The sequence below is a fragment of the Gouania willdenowi genome, chromosome 1 (genome assembly GCF_900634775.1).
Source record: "Gouania willdenowi chromosome 1, fGouWil2.1, whole genome shotgun sequence".
NCBI lineage: Eukaryota > Metazoa > Chordata > Actinopteri > Blenniiformes > Gobiesocidae > Gouania > Gouania willdenowi.
The window spans coordinates 43,496,767-43,519,768 of record NC_041044.1 but is presented as its reverse complement, the minus strand read 5'-3'; the positions used below and the strand labels follow the sequence as shown (position 1 = coordinate 43,519,768).

The 23,002-nt window shown below is 36.5% G+C and overlaps 1 protein-coding gene across 1 annotated transcript; it reads right to left on the bottom strand.

Annotated features, from left to right (window-relative positions):
* Window positions 1-47: 47 nt before the first annotated feature.
* LOC114460012 (uncharacterized) lies at window positions 48-16,868 on the bottom strand. The gene is made up of 7 exons (XM_028442078.1): window positions 16,756-16,868; window positions 7,171-7,276; window positions 5,386-6,038; window positions 5,205-5,303; window positions 3,772-3,979; window positions 1,099-2,532; window positions 48-193 (listed from the first exon to the last, which is right to left on the bottom strand). Exons 2-7 carry the CDS (start codon window positions 7,271-7,273, stop codon window positions 48-50), a joined length of 2,643 nt encoding a protein of 880 aa, XP_028297879.1. The 5' UTR covers window positions 7,274-7,276; window positions 16,756-16,868.
* Window positions 16,869-23,002: the final 6,134 nt, after the last annotated feature.

The window sequence follows — 23,002 nt, the reverse complement described above, 5'->3', positions numbered from 1 at the left end:
CCAAACCATAAACTTGTGAACATAAACTTCTGACGGTGAACGGCTCTTTAATCTCCGGTCACATCCACGTCCTCGTCATCCTCACTGGTGTCCTCGCTGTGGGCGTGGCTTAGACAGGCGGGCGTGTCTCTGAGCGGCGAGCACAGGACCACGTCTACCTCCTCCTCACAGCTCTCCTTCATCACTGCCTGCACTGACAGGGACAATTTATCATCAATATGTATTAATATACAAAGATAATTACATCATTTAATTTCAAACATTTTCAATTTGTTTTATTTTAGTGTTTTTATTAAATTTGTATTTTTCAACTTTTAATTATATTTTATCATATATTATTTAATTGTTTCAATTTAATGCATTTTATTTAACATTTGTTTGTATTTCATTTTGTTATTTATATTTGGTTTTTAATTTCTTACATTCATTTAATCAAAACATATTTTGTAATTCAATTTAATCTAATTATTTATCATTTGATCTAAAATTCTCTTGAACAGACTTATTTTTATTGCTTTTTAAATCATTTCATTTTACTATCAATTTACCTTATTTTCGTTTTATCGTGTTTTTTTCATTTACGTTTATTTCATTTTTTATTGAATTTTATGTTTTTTATTTTCAAGTATATTGTATTTATTTAACAAGATCATTATTGTCTTTTATTTTGATTTATTAATTTTTGTATCGTATGCTATTCTTTTACATGTTTTATTTATTTTCATTTAATTCTTGTATTGCATTTTATTCTTTTAATTGTAATGTTTATTTAATTTCATTACAATTTTGTATTGCATTTTATTCTTTTAATTTCATTTGTTTTTATTAAATTTCATTTAAATGTGTATTGTATTTTATTCTTTTAATAACATAAAATTTCATTTACATATTGTTTTTATTTATTTAATTTTATTAGTTTTTATTTTATTTAATTCAATTGATGTGTTGTATTTTATTATTTGAATTTAATTTATTTAATATTTTGCTACTCCACATTGCTTATCAGGCACAATTACAGCATCCATCTTTTATATTGTCGTGAACGCCGAATGCCTTCATCATCATCACCTTCATCATCATCACCTTCATCATCATCACCTTCATCAGCAGCTTTGAGTTGACGCTCGGCCTCTTCACTTCCTTCTTCTTCACTGATCCTAACTGCTGTAATCCCACCACTCTCTCTTTCTCCTTCTTCTTCTGTGGTTTTCACACACCGACCTTCATCCTCCTTCGCCGTAGAAACTTCTTTCGTCCTCGTCTCCGTCGATCCTTTGCTCCGCCTCCTTTTGAACGTTTGCTGTTGGACGAGCTCCTGAAACCACTTTAAAGTCTCCGCTCGGGAAACTTCCTTATCGTCTACAGGCGTTTCCTTTTCCCGTTTCCTCTTCCCGTTCCGAGGGATTGCGTCGGCTCTGCCTACGCCTACGTCTCGCTTACGTTTTCTGCTTCTTCTCTTTAACGCTCCCTCTTCTTCTTCCCTCACGTTTTCTACATCTTTTTCCACCGTTTTCTCTTTTATTTTCACATCTTTTATATTGTTTTCCACATTCTTCTTCATGTTTTTCTTGATTTTTTTTACATTTCTCTTGATGGTTTCCACGTCTTTCATGTTGTTTTCCACATTATTCTCCATGTTTTTCTTAATTTTTTTCACATTTCTCTTGACGTTTTCCACCTTTTTCTCCTTGGTTTCCATGTCTTTCAAGTTGTTTTGCACATTCTTCTTCATGTTTTCCACCTTCTTCTTCATTTTTTTCACATTTCTCTTGACGTTTTGCACATTTTTCTTCATGTTTTCTATATTTCTCTTATATCTTTCCACGTTTTTCTCCACAGGGTTCACGTCGTCCACAATTGTTTCCTCGTTTTTTACCTTTGCTACGTTTTCCGTGTCCTTCAGGTCTTTTCCCACGTTCTCCACCTTGATCTTGAAAGTTTGTCCTCGTCTTTGTCTCGGTGTCCCCGCTGAACTCTCCGTTCCCGTTTTGAGTCGCACCAGCTGAGTTTTCCTCGCCGATCCTCTGGTCGTGACCCGAGGATGCTCGACGCTGGTGGCGCCGCTCTGACCCAACAACACGCCGCGGAGGTTCTGATGCGTCACCAGCAGGTTTTGACACGATAGATTCACAGAGCACTCTGAAATCTGCTGATTTGGTTCATTTATTGTCTTTTCACTGTTTGAAACTTCTTCTTTCTCTTCACATTCTGGATCTTTGGAATTTTGCCGACGTGGCGCATCTTCTTCCTTCGAGGGAAAATGCAGCGACTCAGGGACTTCAGGAAACAGCGCTCGGCTCGGGATTCCCGTCCTGTCGTTCTCTGAAACCTGAGCATCGGACGGTGACGTATACGTCGCCAACGGAGAGAGACACTGAGGGAGGCAGAAATAATCAAAGCACAGGAAGGACGGGTCGTCCCCCGAGACCTGTGGGTCTCTGGGGGTCACGACCTCTGATCGCTGTGGAGTCAGACTCAGGGACGGAGGAGGAGTGTGAGCCTCAAACTGATGGAGCAGGAAACCGTGGACGTCTGCAGAAACAGGCAGTCCATCTTTAATCAGTGCACAGCAAAACAGGGCTTTTATTTTGAAGGGGAATCATTTCCAGGACGCATCCCAATCAACACTCCTACCACTTGAGAACAGTAACTGGTTACTTCAAAGTAAAGTGATTTCAGGATCAAATGAAATGGAAAGAGATGAGTTGGGAAAAGATGAGAAGTAGTGATAAAAAAGATAAGAAACAACGAGATTAGAATAAATTCAGAAAACTTTATTTGTCCCCGAGGAGCAAATCAGTTTCAGTTACATATTTAAATTACATCAAATTAGATAAAATTAGCTGAGATAAGAAAAGAGATAAGGTAACATAAGATGAGATCAAATAAGAAGTTGGGATAGAATCAGAGGAGAAAAGATTGAATGAGATAAAATAAGATTGGATGAGATTATAAAGAATAAAATGAAAAGGCTTGATTAACAATAAGAAATCAAATTAAAGTTTAGATGAGAAAAGATAATGAATGATCCATGCTAACCTGTGTCTGAGGCTTGTTTATGTAAACATGCATTGCTAACTGATGGATGCTAACAGATAGGCGCTAAGCTGTCTCTGAGGGTTATGTAAACATGCTAACTGATGGATGCTAACTAATAGATGCTAACCTGTATCTGAGGGTTGTTTATGTAAACATGCTAATCTATAGATGCTAACCTGTCTGAGTGTTGTTTATGTAAACATGCTAAATGATAGATGCTAACTAATAGATACTAACCTATAGATGCAAACCTGTATCTGAGGGTTGTTTATGTAAACATGCTAACCTGTATCTGAGGGTTATTTATGTAAACATGTTAACCTATAGATGCTAACTAATGGATGCTAACCTGTCTCTGAGGGTTTTTATATTAACATGCTAACTGATGGATGCTAAGCTATCGATGCTAACCTGTCTCTGAGGGTTGTTTATGAAAACATGCTAACTGTTGGATGCTAACCTGTTTCTGAGGATTGTTTATGTTAACATGCTAACTGATGGATGCAACCTAGAGTTGCTAACTGATGGATGCTAACCTATAGATGCTAACCTGTCTCTGAGGGTTGTTTATGTTAACATGCTAACTGGTGGATGCTAACCCATAGATGCTAACTGATGGATGCTAACCTGTCTCTGAGGATTGTTTATGTTAACATGCTAACTGATGGATGCTAACCCATAGATGCTAACTGATGGATGCTAACCCATAGATGCTAACTGATGGATGCTAACCTGTGTCTGAGGCCTGGGTCTTTTTGCAGTCCTTCTCTATGCTGGGCACGATGTTCAGACCAAACATGATGTCCTCCAGCATTCGTTGCACCTGCTCGTCCGTCTCTTCTAGTAAAGCTTGAGGAGGTTCTAACTCTGTGGATTGGTCAGTGCTGAAGCTGGTGGAGGAACGCGGCGAGGAGTCGGACACGCTACACTGTGAGTGGATCTGCAGAGAGCGCAAAAACATGACAGGATAGTTTGTTTTTTTATTATTTGTTTTCAGGTTGTGTTTTTTACTCTTTTAGGTCTGTTTTTCATCGGTTTTGTGTTTTCAGAAAGTTTTTCTAGACTGTTTTACGTTAGTTTTCAGTCAGTTTTTCATCTGTTTTCAGACCATTTGTTTTAGGTCTGGTTTGGGTCAAGTTTTGGTGGGATTTTTTGCATTGAGTATTTTTAGTTTCTTTGTTCGTTTGGTCTTTTTTGGTCCATTTTCACTGCATTTCTAATGCCTTTAAATCTTTTTAGTGTCTGTTTTTGGTCTGACTTTGAGCCTTTCAGTCTTTTTAGTGTTTAATCTTCTGTTCTTTTTTTGTTTTTAGAGCATATACGTAATAGTATGGACTGTATTTTGTTCACATATTGTAAATGATTAAAAAAAAATAATGTGTTTGCACTCACCGGTGTTTTACTCTTTTAGGTCTGTTTTTCAGTTTTACATTTGTTTTAAGTCAGTTTTTCATCCGTTTTGTGTTTTCAAATTGTATGTGTCTAGGTCTGTTTTGAGTGTGGCTTTGGTCTATTTTTTGGACATTTAGTACTTTTTTTTGTGCGTTGGTCTTTTCTGGGTAATTTTCTGTGTGTTTCTAATGCCTTTAAGTCTGTTTTTGGTCAGATTTTGGTCTATTCTTACTACTTTATTTTTGAGCCTTTCACTGTATTTTACAGCAGTGTTTCCCGAACTGTATTGCCCCATGTACCCCTTAGCCTTTATTTCTTATCAAGTAACCCTTAGCTCATGTTATCTCGTCCAACATTAACCTTGAATTTAGACATTTTTATTCATTTAAAAAGGCCGAGTAAAACAGTCTTAGATGTTTTGCTCGTTTTAGAATTTGAACTTCACCTTTTGGTGTATTTTAAAGTGTTTTTTCTACAAATAATTATTGATGGATGAAGAAAAAGTCTGTGTAGATGTAAGAAAAAAAAAAAATCTAGTATGTTAAAAAATAAACTGACAAATGTTTCTGTGTACCTCCCGAGAGCTGTTCAAGTACCCCTAGGGGTCGTACACGTACCCCAGTTTGGGAAACCCTGTTTTAGAGCATATGCTGTAAACAAACAGCATGGACAGAATTTTAATCAATCACTGTTTAACAAATGCATTAAATATGTTAAACTGCTTCATTTTAATTAGGGATTGTGTTTAATTTTCAAAATGTGTTTGAACTCACCTGTTTGAGGGATATGTTGTCCACCAGCGTCTTGTCGCTGTCCTGAATGTTCACGACCTCCCATGATGCCTCTCCCGTGGTTCTCCTCCTGAGCTTCACCTGTGAGCAGAAACATTACATCTACCACTCTTTCATGTGTATGTCTCTTTAAAAGGAGGGCGAGGACGTTCCCAGTCGTTACCTTGATGGAAATCTGAGCCGATTCCATCATCTGCCTCATCCTAGCGACGCTCTTCACTCCTACGGCGGTTCTTCGAGGTTGTCCCGCTGCGTCTGCTCCTCCTGAACCTTTACCGCCGCTCTTCACTCCTCCATCATCACGTCCCGTCGTCCGTTGGATGACGACAGGATGTAGAGCAGCTGAGGTGGAGTTGGACTCGTTAATCAGACGAGTTGGGATAGTTAAAGAGTTGATGGTGGGATCACGTCCCTCTCCTTGGTCTGGGTCCGTCTGCGTACTAGTAGACGCTACACTTTTCTCCTGAGGAGCTCCACCTCTACGTGAGCTCATGTCGACCTGGACCTGTGCTTCCTGGACCTTGGCCGTACAACCACGCCTCTGCTCCGCCCCCCGGTCCGTCCATCCCACCTCCAGGCCAGGGATGCCCAGGCGGTGGGCGGCGGCCAGGACGTCTCTCTGCTCTGCGTCACCTTTGACCTTCAGCTCTCCTGAATACAGCAAAACGACCAGCTTCAGCAGCGTGCCCGAGGTCACGGTCGGGAGGCGGAGCTGCCGCTTCTGTCCGGTGGGCGGACCCGAGACGGACGACAGCTTCTGGGAAAGATACGGACTGAGAGCGGCGAGGACGCAGCTGTGAGCGGGAATGGAAATACCTGCAGGAAAAGCAGAGAAGGATCTAAAAAAACTCTGACATTTTGACCATTTTAGGTGTGTTTTTTACTGTTTTAGGTCAGATTTTGGTGTTTTTTGTGCATTTAGTTTGGGTCAGTTTCTTTGTGCCGTTTGGTTTTTTCAGTGTGTTTCTAACGCCTTTAAGGTCTTTTCAGTGTCTGTTTTTGGTCTTTTTTCTGTCAATTTTTCGGTCTGATTTTGAGCCATTCCATAATTTAGGGTCTTTTTTTTTTTTTTAAATCTGTTTTAGTTATTCTATTTTTTTTCTACTTGTCTGCACATGCTGTCAAAGGTCAACACTACAAGAAGTGCAATCATTATGAGACAGCAACGCATGTTTTGTTATTGCAATAAAATAAATTGATTTATTTTATTGCTTAATTGTGACCATCACCAGCCCTCCCTAAGGAAGGGTAAGAAACCTTTTATCATAGGGAGGATATAAAAAGGGAGAGCAGTGTTACACCTAGGTGGAGGGGAAAGGGAGCAGGGAGGAGAGACTCAAGGTAGGAAATAGAAAGGGTGGGGAAGAATAGATTATTTTACAGTGAGAGTGAAATTTGAAGTTATAGAATATATTGTGCTTATTATGTTGTGTAATCAACCCAGTATGGTGACAAGTGTGAAGCTTAGCTATAAAGGTGGTGGCTGTGAACAGGGGGAATAAGTGAGTGGTAGTACCTAAAGGTATTTGGGATTAACGTGTCTAAAGTTAAGCCCAGTATGAGTTTTATCCCACATCCCAAGGCGTGCCAGTGCATCGTAGACCAGTATATGTGCAAAAACCACCACTGCAAACCCAGGAACTGCCCCGGGCCCGCAGATGCAGCCAGGCCAGCAGAAAGAGCGGGGGCCAAGGAGCCCCAGGCCACCCTCCCATGGCCGAGCAGCTCCCCAGACGCCCCCGAGATCCCAGGCCGAAAAACCCTGAACTACTTGTTTGGTCACAAAACAATTTGATGAGAACTTTGCATTCATTTTCAGTTTTTACAACATCGTCAGAAACTAATCACAACACGATCAACAAAAGAAACCACAAACTGACATATTTGTGTTCTCGCTGACGAACCAGAGCGAACAAAGATAAAAAGTATTACACTTTATAGTTCTCACCCTCAGTTTGCAGCAGCGTGTCACAGTACTGGGCGTTGTTCTGCTGCTGCTGCAGCGCCCGCAGGAGCTGCGTCTGGTGACCGGGCCAGCAGTACGTCTGCATGACCTCCAAAAACAAATAAACAACAAATACTTCATCAACACTTTCATAGTCAAACATACGAGCTTTGAGTCAGAATAAACATGAGGCAGTACAGTGTGAATACTCCAACTTTCAGTCAGTTTAAGGTGAATTGGTGTCATTTTAGCTAGTTTTTTTTTTTTGTCATTTTGTGAAATCTGTCATTATGTATGTCTGTGTTAAAAAAGAAAAAAATGTGTAATTTTTTTGCTCATCTCCTGTGTTTTCTTTAATCATTTTGTGTTATTTTCCATCATTTTGTACATGATTGTTGTCTTTTTGTGTGTATTCTGGGTCTTTTTGTGTATTTTTGTTGTTCTGATTTTTCTGTATTAATCATTTATTTTGTGCGTTGTTGGAGTCGTTATGTGGGTTTTTGACATTTTGTCTTTAAAAATATATATATTTTGTGTGTTTTTTTTATTTTCATTTTAAGTGCTTTGGGGGCCTTTTTGTGTTTTTTCTGTCATATTTTGCTATTTTCTTTCATTTTGTGCGTGATTGTTGTCATTTTATGTGTATTGTGAGTCCTTTTGTGTATTTTTGTTGTATTTGTGTATATTTATCATATATTGTTGTTGCAGTTTTTTGTGGGTTTTTGACACATTATTTTCTGTCATTTTGTCTTTTAAAAAGTAAATTTTGTGTATTTATCATTTTTGTCTGTTTCAGGTTTTTTTTCTTCAAATTATATTGTGTATTTTTGTCATTATGTGTACTTTGGGGGCCATTTTGTATTATTTTCTGTAATCTTTCATTTTGTGTGTTTTTTCTGTCATTTTGTGTGTGATTGTTGTGATTTCATGTGTATTATGAGTCATTTTGTGTATTTTTTTTGTTTCTTTCTTGTAAAGTCAGTTTTACAAAAAATTAAGTAAATTAAAAACAACAAAAAACAAAAAAACTAGTGTTTGATTTTTAAATTAGTTCCTGAAAACGCAACAAAAATTAGGCCAAATCAACCATTAAAAGCAAAAAATGAATACAACCCTTTCAAAATAAAATCACTGGGAGACTAAAAACAAGTTTGTGGCTCCGATCCATGAGTTGAAAACCCTTTAAATCTAAATTCTAAATATTGTGCAGCTGTTTTAATATTAACTCACATTTAATTAGACTCTCTTGCTTGTCTGAAGTAAATAGCAGTAGCTTAGCTTCTCCAGCAGGTGTTTCTGCACTCGTTCACGCAAATTAATTAGTTAAACGTCACATTTCCACCTTCAATAACTTTCGGGTGAGGTCTGTACGGTCTAAATAGCGAACGTTCTAACTAACATGAAAATAAACGTTTCGAAATGTCATCACCAAATAAAAAACAGTAAAAAAGTATTTTTCCTCAAAAGAGAAAAAAGAAGTCCACGGGAGCTCGTGCACGCACCGGAAGTGAGCTGTGCAGTGAAATAGATATAGGTGGTGCGCTAGCGCCCCCTCACACCCTGAGGTCAAAAGTTGAATAGGTTTCATTTCGGGGCCGTCCAGAAGTGAAATAAAATTAGAATAAACATTTTGAAATGACAAAATTACTCCAAAATAACAGATACACACACTCGGGGTATTTGGAAGCTGTTGACCGAGTTTCAGGTTGAACTCGCAACGCTTCGGGGAGATATTTGCTCCACACACACACACACATCCACACAGACCTCCCTTGAATTATAGTATAGATATAGATATTGTGAGAACTGCTCTGACTCATGACGTCACAGTCGTCCAACCGAAGTGCACCGCGGCACACTCAAAACGCAACCGGTGTGGATTCAAACGGCGGACAGCGGTGAAAAACTGGATCGGTGCTGTGGCGCAGCGGAGACGTATCCATGGAAACCCTCAGTAAAATTCTACCTCTCAATGACATCATCAGTAGCGTCTCGTGATGTCATGTTCTTTAATGTTTAAAAGCCCAAGAGTTCTCCTTGGCTTTTATCTCAGTCAGGTTCTACCACTGATAACCTTAGGACTCAGTACAGGCTTAAGGTGAATCTCTATTGTATTAACCATGCGACCTCAGGAAACCAACAATGAAGTGACCAAATTAGGGAGTAAGTTATATTCACAATAAAATATCTCAATGTACAAACTTAATGGTTCAGAAATATCAACTTTTTTGTCTCTGCTTTCCAGCTACCTACTACACGGTGATGGAGAGGGCCCTCTTAACACCCCGTGAAAAATACAGCGAGCCTATCACCGATAGCATGAACATTGGATGGCATGTCAACAAGGAGGTAAGATAGAATTTAAAATGTACATTTTGTCAATGATTAACATTTATTATTATTATTGTTATGCATTAAAATATCCTGAAATCATACCATTTAAGGTATTTTGTCAAAAGCAAATTAATTGAAAACTTCCTGAACCACTAAGCCTAAAACATTTATTTTTCTTCTCTCAGAACACAGCAGAGGCTTCAGTTCAAAGGAAATTCGGAAGGCGGGTCACTGATGTTACCAGTTTTTCGAGCAATTTTCCCATGTGCCGCCAGCATAGTCCTCCCCCAAGGAAGACCACCGCCGATCACCCACGCCCCGTCATGGGGCGGGCCCCCAAATCCAGCACAGACTGGAGGACAGCAGACCCCAAAGCACCAGCCCCACCAGCTACCCATTACAATATGATGGAGAGGGCCCGCTTAACGCCCCATGAAAAATACACCCAGCCTATCACCATGAACATGACATATGGATGGCATGTCACCAATGAGGTAAGAAAGAATTTATAATGTCATTACATTTTGTCAATGATCTACATTTATTATTATTATTATTATTATGCATTAAGATATCCTCACACCCTCTCATGGTCATTTAAGGTATTTTGTCACAAGCAAATTAATTGAAAACTTACTGAACCACTAACCATAAATATTCATTTTTTTTCTCTAAGAACACAGCAGAGGCTTCAGCCCAAAGGAGATTCAGAAAGAGGACCACTTGTTACTGATCCATTTCCCAAGTGTTCATAAGTGGAGGTTCCTCTTCACCGTCACTGATGCCCATGTTGAAATGTTGGGAGATTTTTCCATTAAAAATGATTTTAAATGAATAAAAATGAAATAAATGAAAAATGAAATCTTTGACTTTTTCTTTTGTTTTATTGATAAAACATGTCTGAAAATTCTACAATCTCATAAAGTTATCAAAAAAATTCATAATTTCTTCTATTCGCAAAATCCATTCCCAGTGTTTAGTTCTCTTTAAATGTAATGATAAGATATATTCATATTTTTTTCTAAATTTAACCAGACATTTTGAAATGATTTCCTGAATAAATTAACTTTGTGTCCTCTGCAAACAGAACAACTGGCTCCATACCCAAACATTTAATCTCTTTACACTCTAATACATATTACCTATTACCAGCAAAATGCACATATTGTAGACAAATTATGTAACTAGCTAGTTAACCAATTTAGAACAACTCGTGTATTTAACACTTAAATAGAATGATCAATTATATAATACTAGTGCAGTGCCCAAAAGAAGTATGTGTAGCTATAGAAAAGTGGGAAGTCAAGTAGTTTTTTCATGGATGGACAAATGAGGTTGTGTTTGATGGTAGGACGTCAGGAATATTTAGGTTTGTTGTGAAATGTGTAGAGTGATAAATATTGTGTTTTCATATAATTTAGCTTTCATCAAGGACACTGTAAGGAGTTGAACCCCATTCCACTAATGTGAAACTACCACTACCGCTGCCTTTTGCGTTTTTAGCCATTGGGAAAAAGCAAAAACAGTAATGCAAACAGCATGATATTTGAAAGTGTTTTGAATTCTAAATCTGGTTATATTTCTATAGTTTCTAATTAAAAGGTATGTATGGTCGAATATTGTAATCAGTATGAATTTGTTATCCATAGCTGTTAAACACAAACCCTTAGTATGTTTAAACAAACATGTCAAGTTTTGAACAATTTGTTTGAAGACAGAAATTGTTAAGGTAGATAGAGAATGACAGCTGTTGTAGTGCAGTGATGATTTTATTAGAATCAGAAATTGTTCAGTAATGGTGAGGGTTAGTGTTAGCGAGGGTCATTTAAATCATGAACGGTAAATGATTAAATATATGTAATATTCATGCATGTAACAAAAAATGTGAGTAATTCAATCATCATGCATGTCACATCATACAAGAACATACAGGTTGGAGCATGTGTACTTACCCGCACACACACAAACACACACACACTCACGCAAATGAAGCTAAACAGGAAATTAAGCACGTACTCCGCAATAAAATATCGGGTTACTTTTCAAAATAAAACACTTCAGATTATATTTCAAGTAAATACATCACCAAAACGTCATAATGTGTAAAAACAAATTCACATTCACTATATTGATTCCTCTCATACTGTAACTACACTGTAAACTGCAGCAACTTTGATTTAGTTCATGTTTTACTGGTGCAGTTTTATCTCTTCTCTGTTGGCTGTTGATAAAAAATGTTTCTATGACAAATCCAGAGAGTCCAACCATCTTGTTCTCCTTCGTTAGGAACACTGACCTATTTATCTGTTTATTGTTGCGTTTATAACACATACATTTAGCTGCGTTCTTGCGCGATTATATATACTAGTACAGTGCCCGTTGGAAGTATGTATTCATGGGGGAGCATAAGGGGTATATTTGCGGGTGCAAAATGTGGGTGCAATTTTCCTGGTTTAATTCTATAGGACATGTGCATGACTTCATCATCACGTTTATATTTTTTTGTATGGTGTATTTTTCTGTAACGTATGTTTTTTGGAGTCATGTGTATTTGTGTATCTTTCTGTTGTCTTTTTGTGCATAAATGTTTGCTTTTTTATTTTAATTTTTCTTGTATGTTTTTTTGGAGTCATGTGTATTTTTGTATAATTATTGTTTTTGTTGCTATTGTAGTGTGAATCAGGAGTAATTCTGTGTATTTTTCTGTAAATGTATGTATTTTTGAAGTTGAGTACAGTGCCCGTCAGAAGTATGTATTCATATAGTGGGAGCTTAAGAAGAGTTGTCAAATATGGGCATAATAATAACAACATACTCTGTAGCATAATAAAGGGGTAGATTTGCAGGTGCAAAGTAAAATAGCGTGTGCAATTTCCCCGGTTTAATTCTATGAGACATGCGCATGATAAATGTGTTGTTTTCTTTAACTCATTTTTATATTTTTTTCGTTTGCTGTTTTTTTCTGTAATGTACAGTGCCCGTCGGAAGTATGCATTCATATGGGATTATAAGTATTTAGTTTAGTGTATTTTGAGTCATTTTCATGTTTTTGTTGTCGTTTGGTGTATTTTTCTGTGTTGTCTTTTGTATAATTTTTGTATAAATATTTAGTTTTGTGTATTTTGAGTCATTTTCATATTTTTTGTTGTCGTTTAGAGTGTGTGTGCCTGTCTAACTTTCACTAAACTTATCTATTTTCAGTAGTTAGGTGTAGTGGCAGGTGTGTCGTGAGTGAAGCTGCAGTAATCATCAGGCGGGCTTCACTATGTATCACCGTTTACTGATCTGACTTAACACTACAGTCACTACCACCCAAAGGACGGGTGTCGTGACACAGACTGTAACCGGACTAAATGGTGGTCCGTTACACACACGTAGACGGTGATCGATAGCGAAGCGCACCTGATCGGTGTGTGTGTATGTGTGTGTGTGACTCTCTACCTTGGACTCTCATCTCCTCCGTTGGTTCTCTCACACACGCGCGCTGCTGATAAATGTGCAGCTTTCAACACAGCAGCCATTGCCGTCAATAACTTTCGGGTGAGGTCTGTACGGTCTAAATAGCGAACGTTCTAACTAACATGAAAATAAACGTTTCGAAATGTCATCACCAAATAAAAAACAGTAAAAAAGTATTTTTCCTCAAAAGAGAAAAAAGAAGTCCACGGGAGCTCGTGTACGCACCGGAAGTGAGCTGTGCAGTGAAATAGATATAGGTGGTGCGCTAGCGCCCCCTCACACCCTGAGGTCAAAAGTTGAATAGGTTTCATTTCGGGGCCGTCCAGAAGTGAAATAAAATTAGAATAAACATTTTGAAATGACAAAATTACTCCAAAATAACAGATACACACACTCGGGGTATTTGGAAGCTGTTGACCGAGTTTCAGGTTGAACTCGCAACGCGTCGGGGAGATATTTGCTCCACACACACACACACACACACACACATCCACACAGACCTCCCTTGAATTATAGTATAGATATAGATATTGTGAGAACTGCTCTGACTCATGACGTCACAGTCGTCCAACCGAAGTGCACCGCGGCACACTCAAAATGCAACCGGTGTGAATTCAAACGGCGGACAGCGGTGAAAAACTGGATCGGTGCTGTGGCGCAGCGGAAACGTATCCATGGAAACCCTCAGTAAAATTCTACCTCTCAATGACATCATCAGTAGCGTCTCGTGATGTCATGTTCTTTAATGTTTAAAAGCCCAAGAGTTCTCCTTGGCTTTTATCTCAGTCAGGTTCTACCACTGATAACCTTAGGACTCAGTACAGGCTTAAGGTGAATCTCTATTGTATTAACCATGCGACCTCAGGAAACCAACAATGAAGTGACCAAATTAGGGAGTAAGTTATATTCACAATAAAATATCTCAATGTACAAACTTAATGGTTCAGAAATATCAACTTTTTTGTCTCTGCTTTCCAGCTACCTACTACACGGTGATGGAGAGGGCCCTCTTAACACCCCGTGAAAAATACAGCGAGCCTATCACCGATAGCATGAACATTGGATGGCATGTCAACAAGGAGGTAAGATAGAATTTAAAATGTACATTTTGTCAATGATTTACATTTATTATTATTATTGTTATGCATTAAAATATCCTGAAATCATACCATTTAAGGTATTTTGTCAAAAGCAAATTAATTGAAAACTTACTGAACCACTAAACCTAAAACATTTATTTTTCTTCTCTCAGAACACAGCAGAGGCTTCAGTTCAAAGGAAATTTGGAAGGCGGGTCACTGATGTTACCAGTTTTTCGAGCAATTTTCCCATGTGCCGCCAGCATAGTCCTCCCCCAAGGAAGACCACCGCCGATCACCCACGCCCCGTCATGGGGCGGGCCCCCAAAACCAGCACAGACTGGAGGACAGCAGACCCCAAAGCACCAGCCCCACCAGCTACCCATTACAATATGATGGAGAGGGCCCGCTTAACGCCCCATGAAAAATACACCCAGCCTATCACCATGAACATGACATATGGATGGCATGTCACCAATGAGGTAAGAAAGAATTTATAATGTCATTACATTTTGTCAATGATCTACATTTATTATTATTATTATTATGCGTTAAGATATCCTCACACCCTCTCATGGTCATTTAAGGTATTTTGTCACACGCAAATTAATTGAAAACTAACTGAACCACTAACCATAAATATTCATTTTTTTTTTCTCTAAGAACACAGCAGAGGCTTCAGCCCAAAGGAGATTCAGAAAGAGGACCACTTGTTACTGATCCATTTCCCAAGTGTTCATAAGTGGAGGTTCCTCTTCACCGTCACTGATGCCCATGTTGAAATGTTGGGAGATTTTTCCATTAAAAATGATTTTAAATGAATAAAAATGAAATAAATGAAAAATGAAATCTTTGACTTTTTCTTTTGTTTTATTGATAAAACATGTCTGAAAATTCTACAATCTCATAAAGTTATCAAATAAATTCATAATTTCTTCTATTCGCAAAATCCATTCCCAGTGTTTAGTTCTCTTTAAATGTAATAAGATATATTCATATTTTTTTATAAATTTAACCAGACATTTTGAAATGATTTCCTGAATAAATTAACTTTGTGTCCTCTGCAAACAGAACAACTGGCCCCATACCCAAACATTTAATCTCTTTACACTCTAATACATATTACCTATTACCAGCAAAATGCACATATTGTAGACAAATTATGTAACTAGCTAGTTAACCAATTTAGAACAACTCGTGTATTTAACACTTAAATAGAATGATCAATTATATAATACTAGTGCATTGCCCAAAAGAAGTATGTGTAGCTATAGAAAAGTGGGAAGTCAAGTAGTTTTTTCATGGATGGACAAATGAGGTTGTGTTTGATGGTAGGACGTCAGGAATATTTAGGTTTGTTGTGAAATGTGTAGAGTGATAAATATTGTGTTTTCATATAATTTAGCTTTCATCAAGGACACTGTAAGGAGTTGAACCCCATTCCACTAATGTGAAACTACCACTACCGCTGCCTTTTGCGTTTTTAGCCATTGGGAAAAAGCAAAAACAGTAATGCAAACAGCATGATATTTGAAAGTGTTTTGAAGGCTAAATCTGGTTATATTTCTATAGTTTCTAATTAAAGGGTATGTATGGTCGAATATTGTAATCAGTATGAATTTGTTATCCATAGCTGTTAAACACAAACCCTTAGTATGTTTAAACAAACATGTCAAGTTTTGAACAATTTGTTTGAAGACAGAAATTGTTAAGGTAGATAGAGAATGACAGCTGTTGTAGTGCAGTGATGATTTTATTAGAATCAGAAATTGTTCAGTAATGGTGAGGGTTAGTGTGAGCGAGGGTCATTTAAATCATGAACGGTAAATGATTAAATATATGTAATATTCATGCATGTAACAAAAAATGTGAGTAATTCAATCATCATGCAAGAACATACAGGTTGGAGCATGTGTACTTACCCGCACACACACACACACACACACACACACACACACACACACACACACACACACACACACACACACACACACACACACACACACACACACACACACACACACACTCACGCAAATGACGCTAAACAGGAAATTAAGCACCTACTCCACAATAAAATATCGGGTAACTTTTCAAAATAAAACACTTCAGATTATATTTCAAGTAAATACATCACCAAAACGTCATAATGTGTAAAAACAAATTCACATTCACTATATTGATTCCTCTCATACTGTAACTACACTGTAAACTGCAGCAACTTTGATTTAGTTCATGTTTTACTGGTGCAGTTTTATCTCTTCTCTGTTGGCTGTTGATAAAAAATGTTTCTATGACAAATCCAGAGTCCAACCTTCTTGTTCTCCTTCGTTAGGAACACTGACCTGTTTATCTGTTTATTGTTGCGTTTATAACACATACATTTAGCTGCGTTCTTGCGCGATTATGTTTTAATATTAACTCACATTTAATTAGACTCTCTTGCTCGTCTGAAGTAATTAGCAGTAGCTTAGCTTCTCCAGCAGGTGTTTCTGCACTCGTTCACGCAAATTAATTAGTTAAACGTCACATTTCCACCTTGAAACTCGTTATATTTACAGAGCTAACGCGAACCACACACATTCCTCTCAGTTTATTTTCGAAAAGTTTGATTTCAGGCACAAGAAAAAAGCGACACATTGGTCAGGAGGGTTAATTAAATGACATTACCATGAATTTAGGCTGTTTGCATTAAACATATACTCACATTTTGACTCACCTGTGTCTGTGGTTGCAGCTTAGAGCTCGTTTTAAGAGATAGTTTTCAGTTCAAGGCGATAAAACACCCAAATTAAAGTAAAATCCTCAACTTCTAACGCTCTACTATAAAATGTGAACATGGTGTGATTGTGTAGCTACAGTGACCCCTAGCGGCTCCTCGGCTTCATTACACCAGAATAATCCGACAAAATGTGACCAACGAGCCTCAAAAACACATTTATTTTACATCTGTGTGTGAATAAAGTATAGCAAAATGACTTTTTGGAAGAGACTTGTCAAATATAATGCATTTTCTTTCGTTTGAAGGATTTTGTCGTCTAAATTTGATAAATAATGTTTTTTTTTAAATGTGTAAATGCATTTTACCAATTATAAAATCTGAAATTCTATTTCTGTGTGTTTTGATTTCAATTGGGCCTTTTTGTTAAATTTTATTTTTAGTTTGTAGATGGAGAAAATATTCCAGACCTTGACAAAGCAAAATTTGTGCCCAGTTTCTGTTATTGTTATCATTTTGTGTCTTTTATGAGTCGTTTTGTGTGTTGTTTTATTGTTAGTGTTTTTTTGTATTTATCGTTTATTTTGTGTGTGTTTTTTTAAATGTCTTGTTATGTTGTGTGTGTGTTTTTTTAAAAAAATTTAAACAAATTTGTGTTTTTTTTTTTTCATCTCCTGTTTTTTTCATTTTGTGTAATATTTTCATTTCATGTGAGTTATTTTTTGTCATTTGTTTGTTTTGTTTTTTTGTATTAATCATTTATTTTGTGCGTCGTTTGAGTCGTTTTATAGTTTTCTTGTTTTAAACATCTTATGTATTTTTCTGTCATTTTTGTCTGTTTCGGGTTTTTTATTTTGTGTATTTTGTGCTAAGATAATGCTAGACTAATGCTAAGTTAATGCTAAACGTTAATGCTAAGTTAATGCTAGGCTATTGGTAATTCTAAGTTAATGCTAAGTTAAGCTAATGATAATAAAACTGGGAATGCTAGTATGAAGCTAATGTTAGGCTAAGTTATTGTTAGGCTAAGTTAATGCTAATATTAATGTTAATGCTAGGCTAAGCTAATGGTAATATTATTGTTTATGCTAAGCTAATGCTAGGCTAAGCAAATGCTAAGCTAAGGTAATGCTCAGCTAAGTTAATGCTAGGCTAAGCTAAGGTTATGCCAGGATAATGCGTAGTTAATGCTAATATGTCGTGTCCTCGTTTAATTAAAAAACATGATATAAATGTTAATATTAATGTTAATGTTAATGCTAGGTTAATGCTAGGCTAATGCTAAGTTAATGCTAATGATAATGCTAAATGTTAATGCTACATTAATGCTAGGTTAGGTTAATGTTATTGTTAATGCTAAATTAATGTTAGGCTAATGTTAATATTCATGCTAGGCTAATGCTAAGCTTAAGTTAGGGTAAAGCTTATTCTACATATTAATGGTAAGTTAATTATAATGCTAATGCTAAAGCTAAGTTAATCCTATAGGTTAGGCTAATGCTTATGCTTTTGTTAATGCTAAGCTAATACTGATATTAATGCTAACGTAATGCTAGGCTAATGCTAGACAAATGCTATATATTATGTCATGTCCCCGTTCTTGGAAACCTTCTGTTTTTCCCACAGTTTTAATGACAGATTAATTAAAAAACATGAAGTTTTTATTTGTTTTTCATGTGACATTTGATCACTTCTTTGTCTCTTTTTGTCCAACAGTGACACAAACCAAACGAGGCAGTCCTGAGAAGCTCACACCTCCGTCTTTACACAGAAACGTGGCTGTTTGCGGCTGATATCTACATTTGTGACGCGCACACATTTCTCTCCTGCTGAGAGCAAACAGCTCCACACACGGTGATGATCCAATGATCCGCTCTTTAATCACAACATGAAGGATACAGAAAACCTAAAAAATGTAGCCTGGGGTCATCAGCAGCAGGCGGCGCAGCACAAACTTAGCAAAGTGAATTCTTCTGAATGGAGCAAGAGGAGGCGTCGACACACAGAATAAAGATAAAAGAATAATGTTATACATAAAAACACTCAAACTCTGCCTTATTTACTATCAGACTGACTCTGGTGGAAATATTAATTTGCTTCAAAGACTCTTTTAAAGTCTTTAAAACGTCATTTTTAAATAGATCTTTGAAGAAGCTTTTCTTGTTTTAGCCGAAGAAGAAGAAAAACATGTTTAATATGTAAAAAAAAAAAAAAAAACACTTGAAGAAGTTTTCTTCACTCTTTGGTTTTTAAAAATCTCCACCAGACCTTTGAAGGTGTGCTGTGGTATCAACCTTTCACTTTTCATCATTTCTTCTGCATTATTTCACAGATGCTTCATTGGCTAGGCGAATACTAATCCAGTGCTAATGCTAGACTAATGCTAATCCAGTGCTAGGTTAATGTCATTGTTAAGCTAATATTAATGCTAGGTGAGTGCTAATGCTAGGATAATGCTATTGCTAGACTAATGCTAATGCTAGGTTAGTGTTAATGCTAGGTTAGTGCTAATGCTAGGATAATATTATTGCTAGGTTAATGCAAATGCTAAGTTAGTGCTAATGCTCAGTTAATGTTTGGCTAATAGCAATGCTATGCTAATGCTATTACTACATTAGAAATAATGCTTGGCTTAATGCTAGGCTAATAGTAATGTTAGGCTAATGCTAATACAAGGTTAGAGTTAATGCTTGGTCAATGCTATTGCTAGGCTAATACTAATGCTAGGTTAGTGTTAATGCTAGGTTAGAGCTAATGTTCGATTAATGCTATTGCTAGGTTAATGCTAATAATAGGTTAATGCAAATGTTAGGTTAGAGCTAATGCTCAGTTAATGTTAGACTAATAGCAATGCTAAGCTAATACTATTACTAGGTTATAAATAATGTTAGGCCAATGCTAGGTTAATAGTAATGTTAGGCTAATGCTAATACGAGGTTAGAGTTAATGCTAGGTCAATGCTATTGCTAGGCTACTGCTAATGCTAGGTTAGTGTTAATGCTCGGCTAATGACATTGCGAGGTCAATGCTAGGTTAGTGGTTAATGCTAATGCTAGGTTAATGCTAGGCTAATAATAATGCTAGGCTAATGCTATTTCATGGTTAGGTTAATGCTATTGCTAGGCTAATGCTATTACTAGGTTAGAGTTAATGCTCGTTCAACGTTATTGCGAGGTCATTGTTATTGCTAGGCTAATGCAAATACTAGGTTAGTGCTATTGCTAAGCTAATGCTAATGCTAGGTTACTAATCACTACTTTACGTGTGTGTGTGCTGAATGAGCGGCGTGATCAGACACACAAACGCACACCATCATCCTCGTCCTGTGACTCCTGAACCTGGAAAATCCCCAACGTTGCATTTAGTAGATAATATATGACACTTGTTGTTATGGATTGACCAGTGAATGTGTTATTGTGTGACTGGTCAATGAAACAACTGAAAATAATTGAATCACTGTATAAATGCATGACATATGATTTATTTGTAATTGAAGCCATGTTTCTTTCTGTGTGTTACACATGCTGTAGTTATATGATAGGTATGTTTCTTATTTGCAAACCACACTGTTTTGTGTGTTCCTCAAAGTTTTTGCAAGATTTTAACTCTATATTTTTGTCTCGACAAAGGGTGTAATAATTCATCCATTAGATCGATTAATGGGTTTTATATTCCTATGATCCAACTACATCGATCTGTGCTCGGCAAGTTGTCTTTAATGATGTCATTAATTGATCTAAAATCATTTTAAAAGGTAATCAATCGATTATATTGATACAAGGAAATAACTAATTGGATTTAAGCACAGCAGACATTATATGGATGACTCTTAAAAGCTCTTTTAATAATAATGATGTTACTGTCTGTGATTGGTCTTGTTGGACTTTATTTAAATAAAATGCGTAAGAAGAGATTAAAAAGCAGATCGATGCTTATCCTCAGTCTGATGTCAAACAATGACCTTCCTTCAGCTTCTCCCACTTTAAACCAGGTCGTCCCAGTTCAGCTCCACAGGATCCTGCTGGTCAGGCTTATCCACGTTCTCTTCCTCTTCCTCCTCTTCCTCCTCTTCCTCCTGAGAGCAGAAGAAAAGAGGGGATTTGCCTCTCCGTGGGTTGTCGTTTCATGTGCAGCATAAATAAAAAAAAAAAAGGTTGTTTTGGAGCCGAGTGGAGCAGCAGCGAGTCTCAGAGTCAGAGATTTGTTCGGAGAAAGAAGTCTACGACAGAAAAACAGGATTAACTTCACATGGGTTCCCAAGGACCCACAGTGAGGTGGAGGAGAGTTCAAAGGTCACCACATCTGAATGAAAACACACACACACACACACACACACACACACACACACACACACACACACACACACACACACACACACACACACACACACACACACACACACACACACACACACACACACACACAAGACATGACACCTATCTTTGTATTTGTCTTTTCGTTTTTTTCTTGTTTTTGTCTTTTTTTCGTATTTTCGTCTTTTTTGCATATTTTTCTATTTATTTATTTATTTCATCTTGTTTTTTTCTTTTTGACCTTTTTTTTGTATTTTCTTGTTTTTTCAACTTTCCTCGTCCTTTTGTCTTTTTCCATATTTTTATATTTCTGTCTTTCTTCTTTTTTTGTCCTTTCATCTTTTCGTATTTTTGTCTCTTTTTGTATTTCCGTCTTCTTTTTGTATTGTCGTCTTTTTTTCGTATTTCCTTTTGTCGTAAAAATTTCGATAAAATTTTTGATCGTATTTTTGTCTTTTTTCATATTTTTGTCTTTTTTTGTATTTCCCTTTTTTTTTTTTTTTTTTTGTAATTACCTCTTCTCATCTTTTTGTTTTTAATGTTTTTCTTTTCTTTCAAACAGGAAGCACCTGCTTCATCCAGTGACTTATTTCAGTTTGGAATGTTTTGACACATACAATAGTTCACCTACTCTATGCTCAACTAGTGACACAGGGACCACATGTGGCCCTCGGTCTGCTTCTGTACGGCCCCCAAAATTGAACGCACAAAATGACTTACGGAATGAAAGAAAATTGCACGAAAAGAAACAACAAAAATACACAAAAGAGACTCATGGAAAAAACAAGCAGAAAATACATGGAATGATACAAAACAACAAAAAATACATTGAATCACAGCAAACGGTACAGAATGACAACTAAAAAAAGAGTAAAATATAGACAAAATGACAATAAAATTACACAATATTTAATGCAAAATTGCAGCAAATGACAACAAAAACAGACAGAAAAAATACACAAAATGAGAAACCTAAACGACACAGAGAAAGTTACACAAAAGGACCACAAATATACATAAAAAAGATACTCATTGGAAAAAACAAACAGAAAATACACAAAATGATGTAAAATGACAATGAAATACAAAGAAACACAGAAAACTGTACAGAATGACAACAAAAATAAAATAAATAAATGAGTGAAAAACACAGCATCACAAAAAAATACAAAATAGGTGAAATATAGACAAAATGAGAATAAAAATACACTATATTTAATGCAAAATAACAACAAAAACAGAGAAATGAGGGAACAATTTACAAAATGTACAAAACAAAAATAAACATGATGACAAAATTACACCAATTGACAAACAGAAACACACAAAACATTGACAAAAATACACATAACAACCAAAATGTGCAAAAAGCTTCTAAAAAAAAAAAAAACACAATTTATTCATTGTTTCCTGTGTTAATGATTGATTTACAAACCTGAACATTATAGAAAACACATCCAATATAAAGTTTACTGGTGAATAATTCAAATAAAGTATTCAAATCTTTGCAGACTGGAAACAAAAACAAGTTAAACCTAAAGAGCACATGATCTACGTTGAGCTGTGAATTGATTATTGTCATTGATTGTCTGTATTGTGTGATATTTCAGTCCAGTCTGTAAGATGACGCCCTCTACTGGTCAAAGTGAAAAACTACAAACTTTTGACATTTAAATTTTTTTTTTAAATTAAATGCATAAAATATAGCTATAACAGCTGTTTTTTATTTTCATGCTTTTGTATTAAGCTACTAATTACAATGACAAACTATTACAGGCGAAGATTCGGGATCAAAATCCCATTTTCCTAAACATTGTAATCTAATGTATCCTCAGGCCACTGATCAAGCACTAAATGCTTTTATTTTGAAGAGGATTCTCAAGAGCTACAGTTTGATTAACAATGTCTTAAAGTAGAAATAAGCAACTGGAGGT

Excerpts from the sequence above, each read along its gene's own strand:
- LOC114460012 (XM_028442078.1), bottom strand. The coding sequence starts at position 7,273 with ATGCAGACGTACTGCTGGCCCGGTCACCAGACGCAGCTCCTGCGGGCG. Across the intron at positions 5,304-5,385 it reads CGGCTCAGATTTCCATCAAG|GTGAAGCTCAGGAGGAGAAC; the intron begins GTAACGACTGGG and ends TTCTGCTCACAG. Across the intron at positions 2,533-3,771 it reads GACCCAGGCCTCAGACACAG|ACGTCCACGGTTTCCTGCTC; the intron begins GTTAGCATCCAT and ends CTGTTTCTGCAG.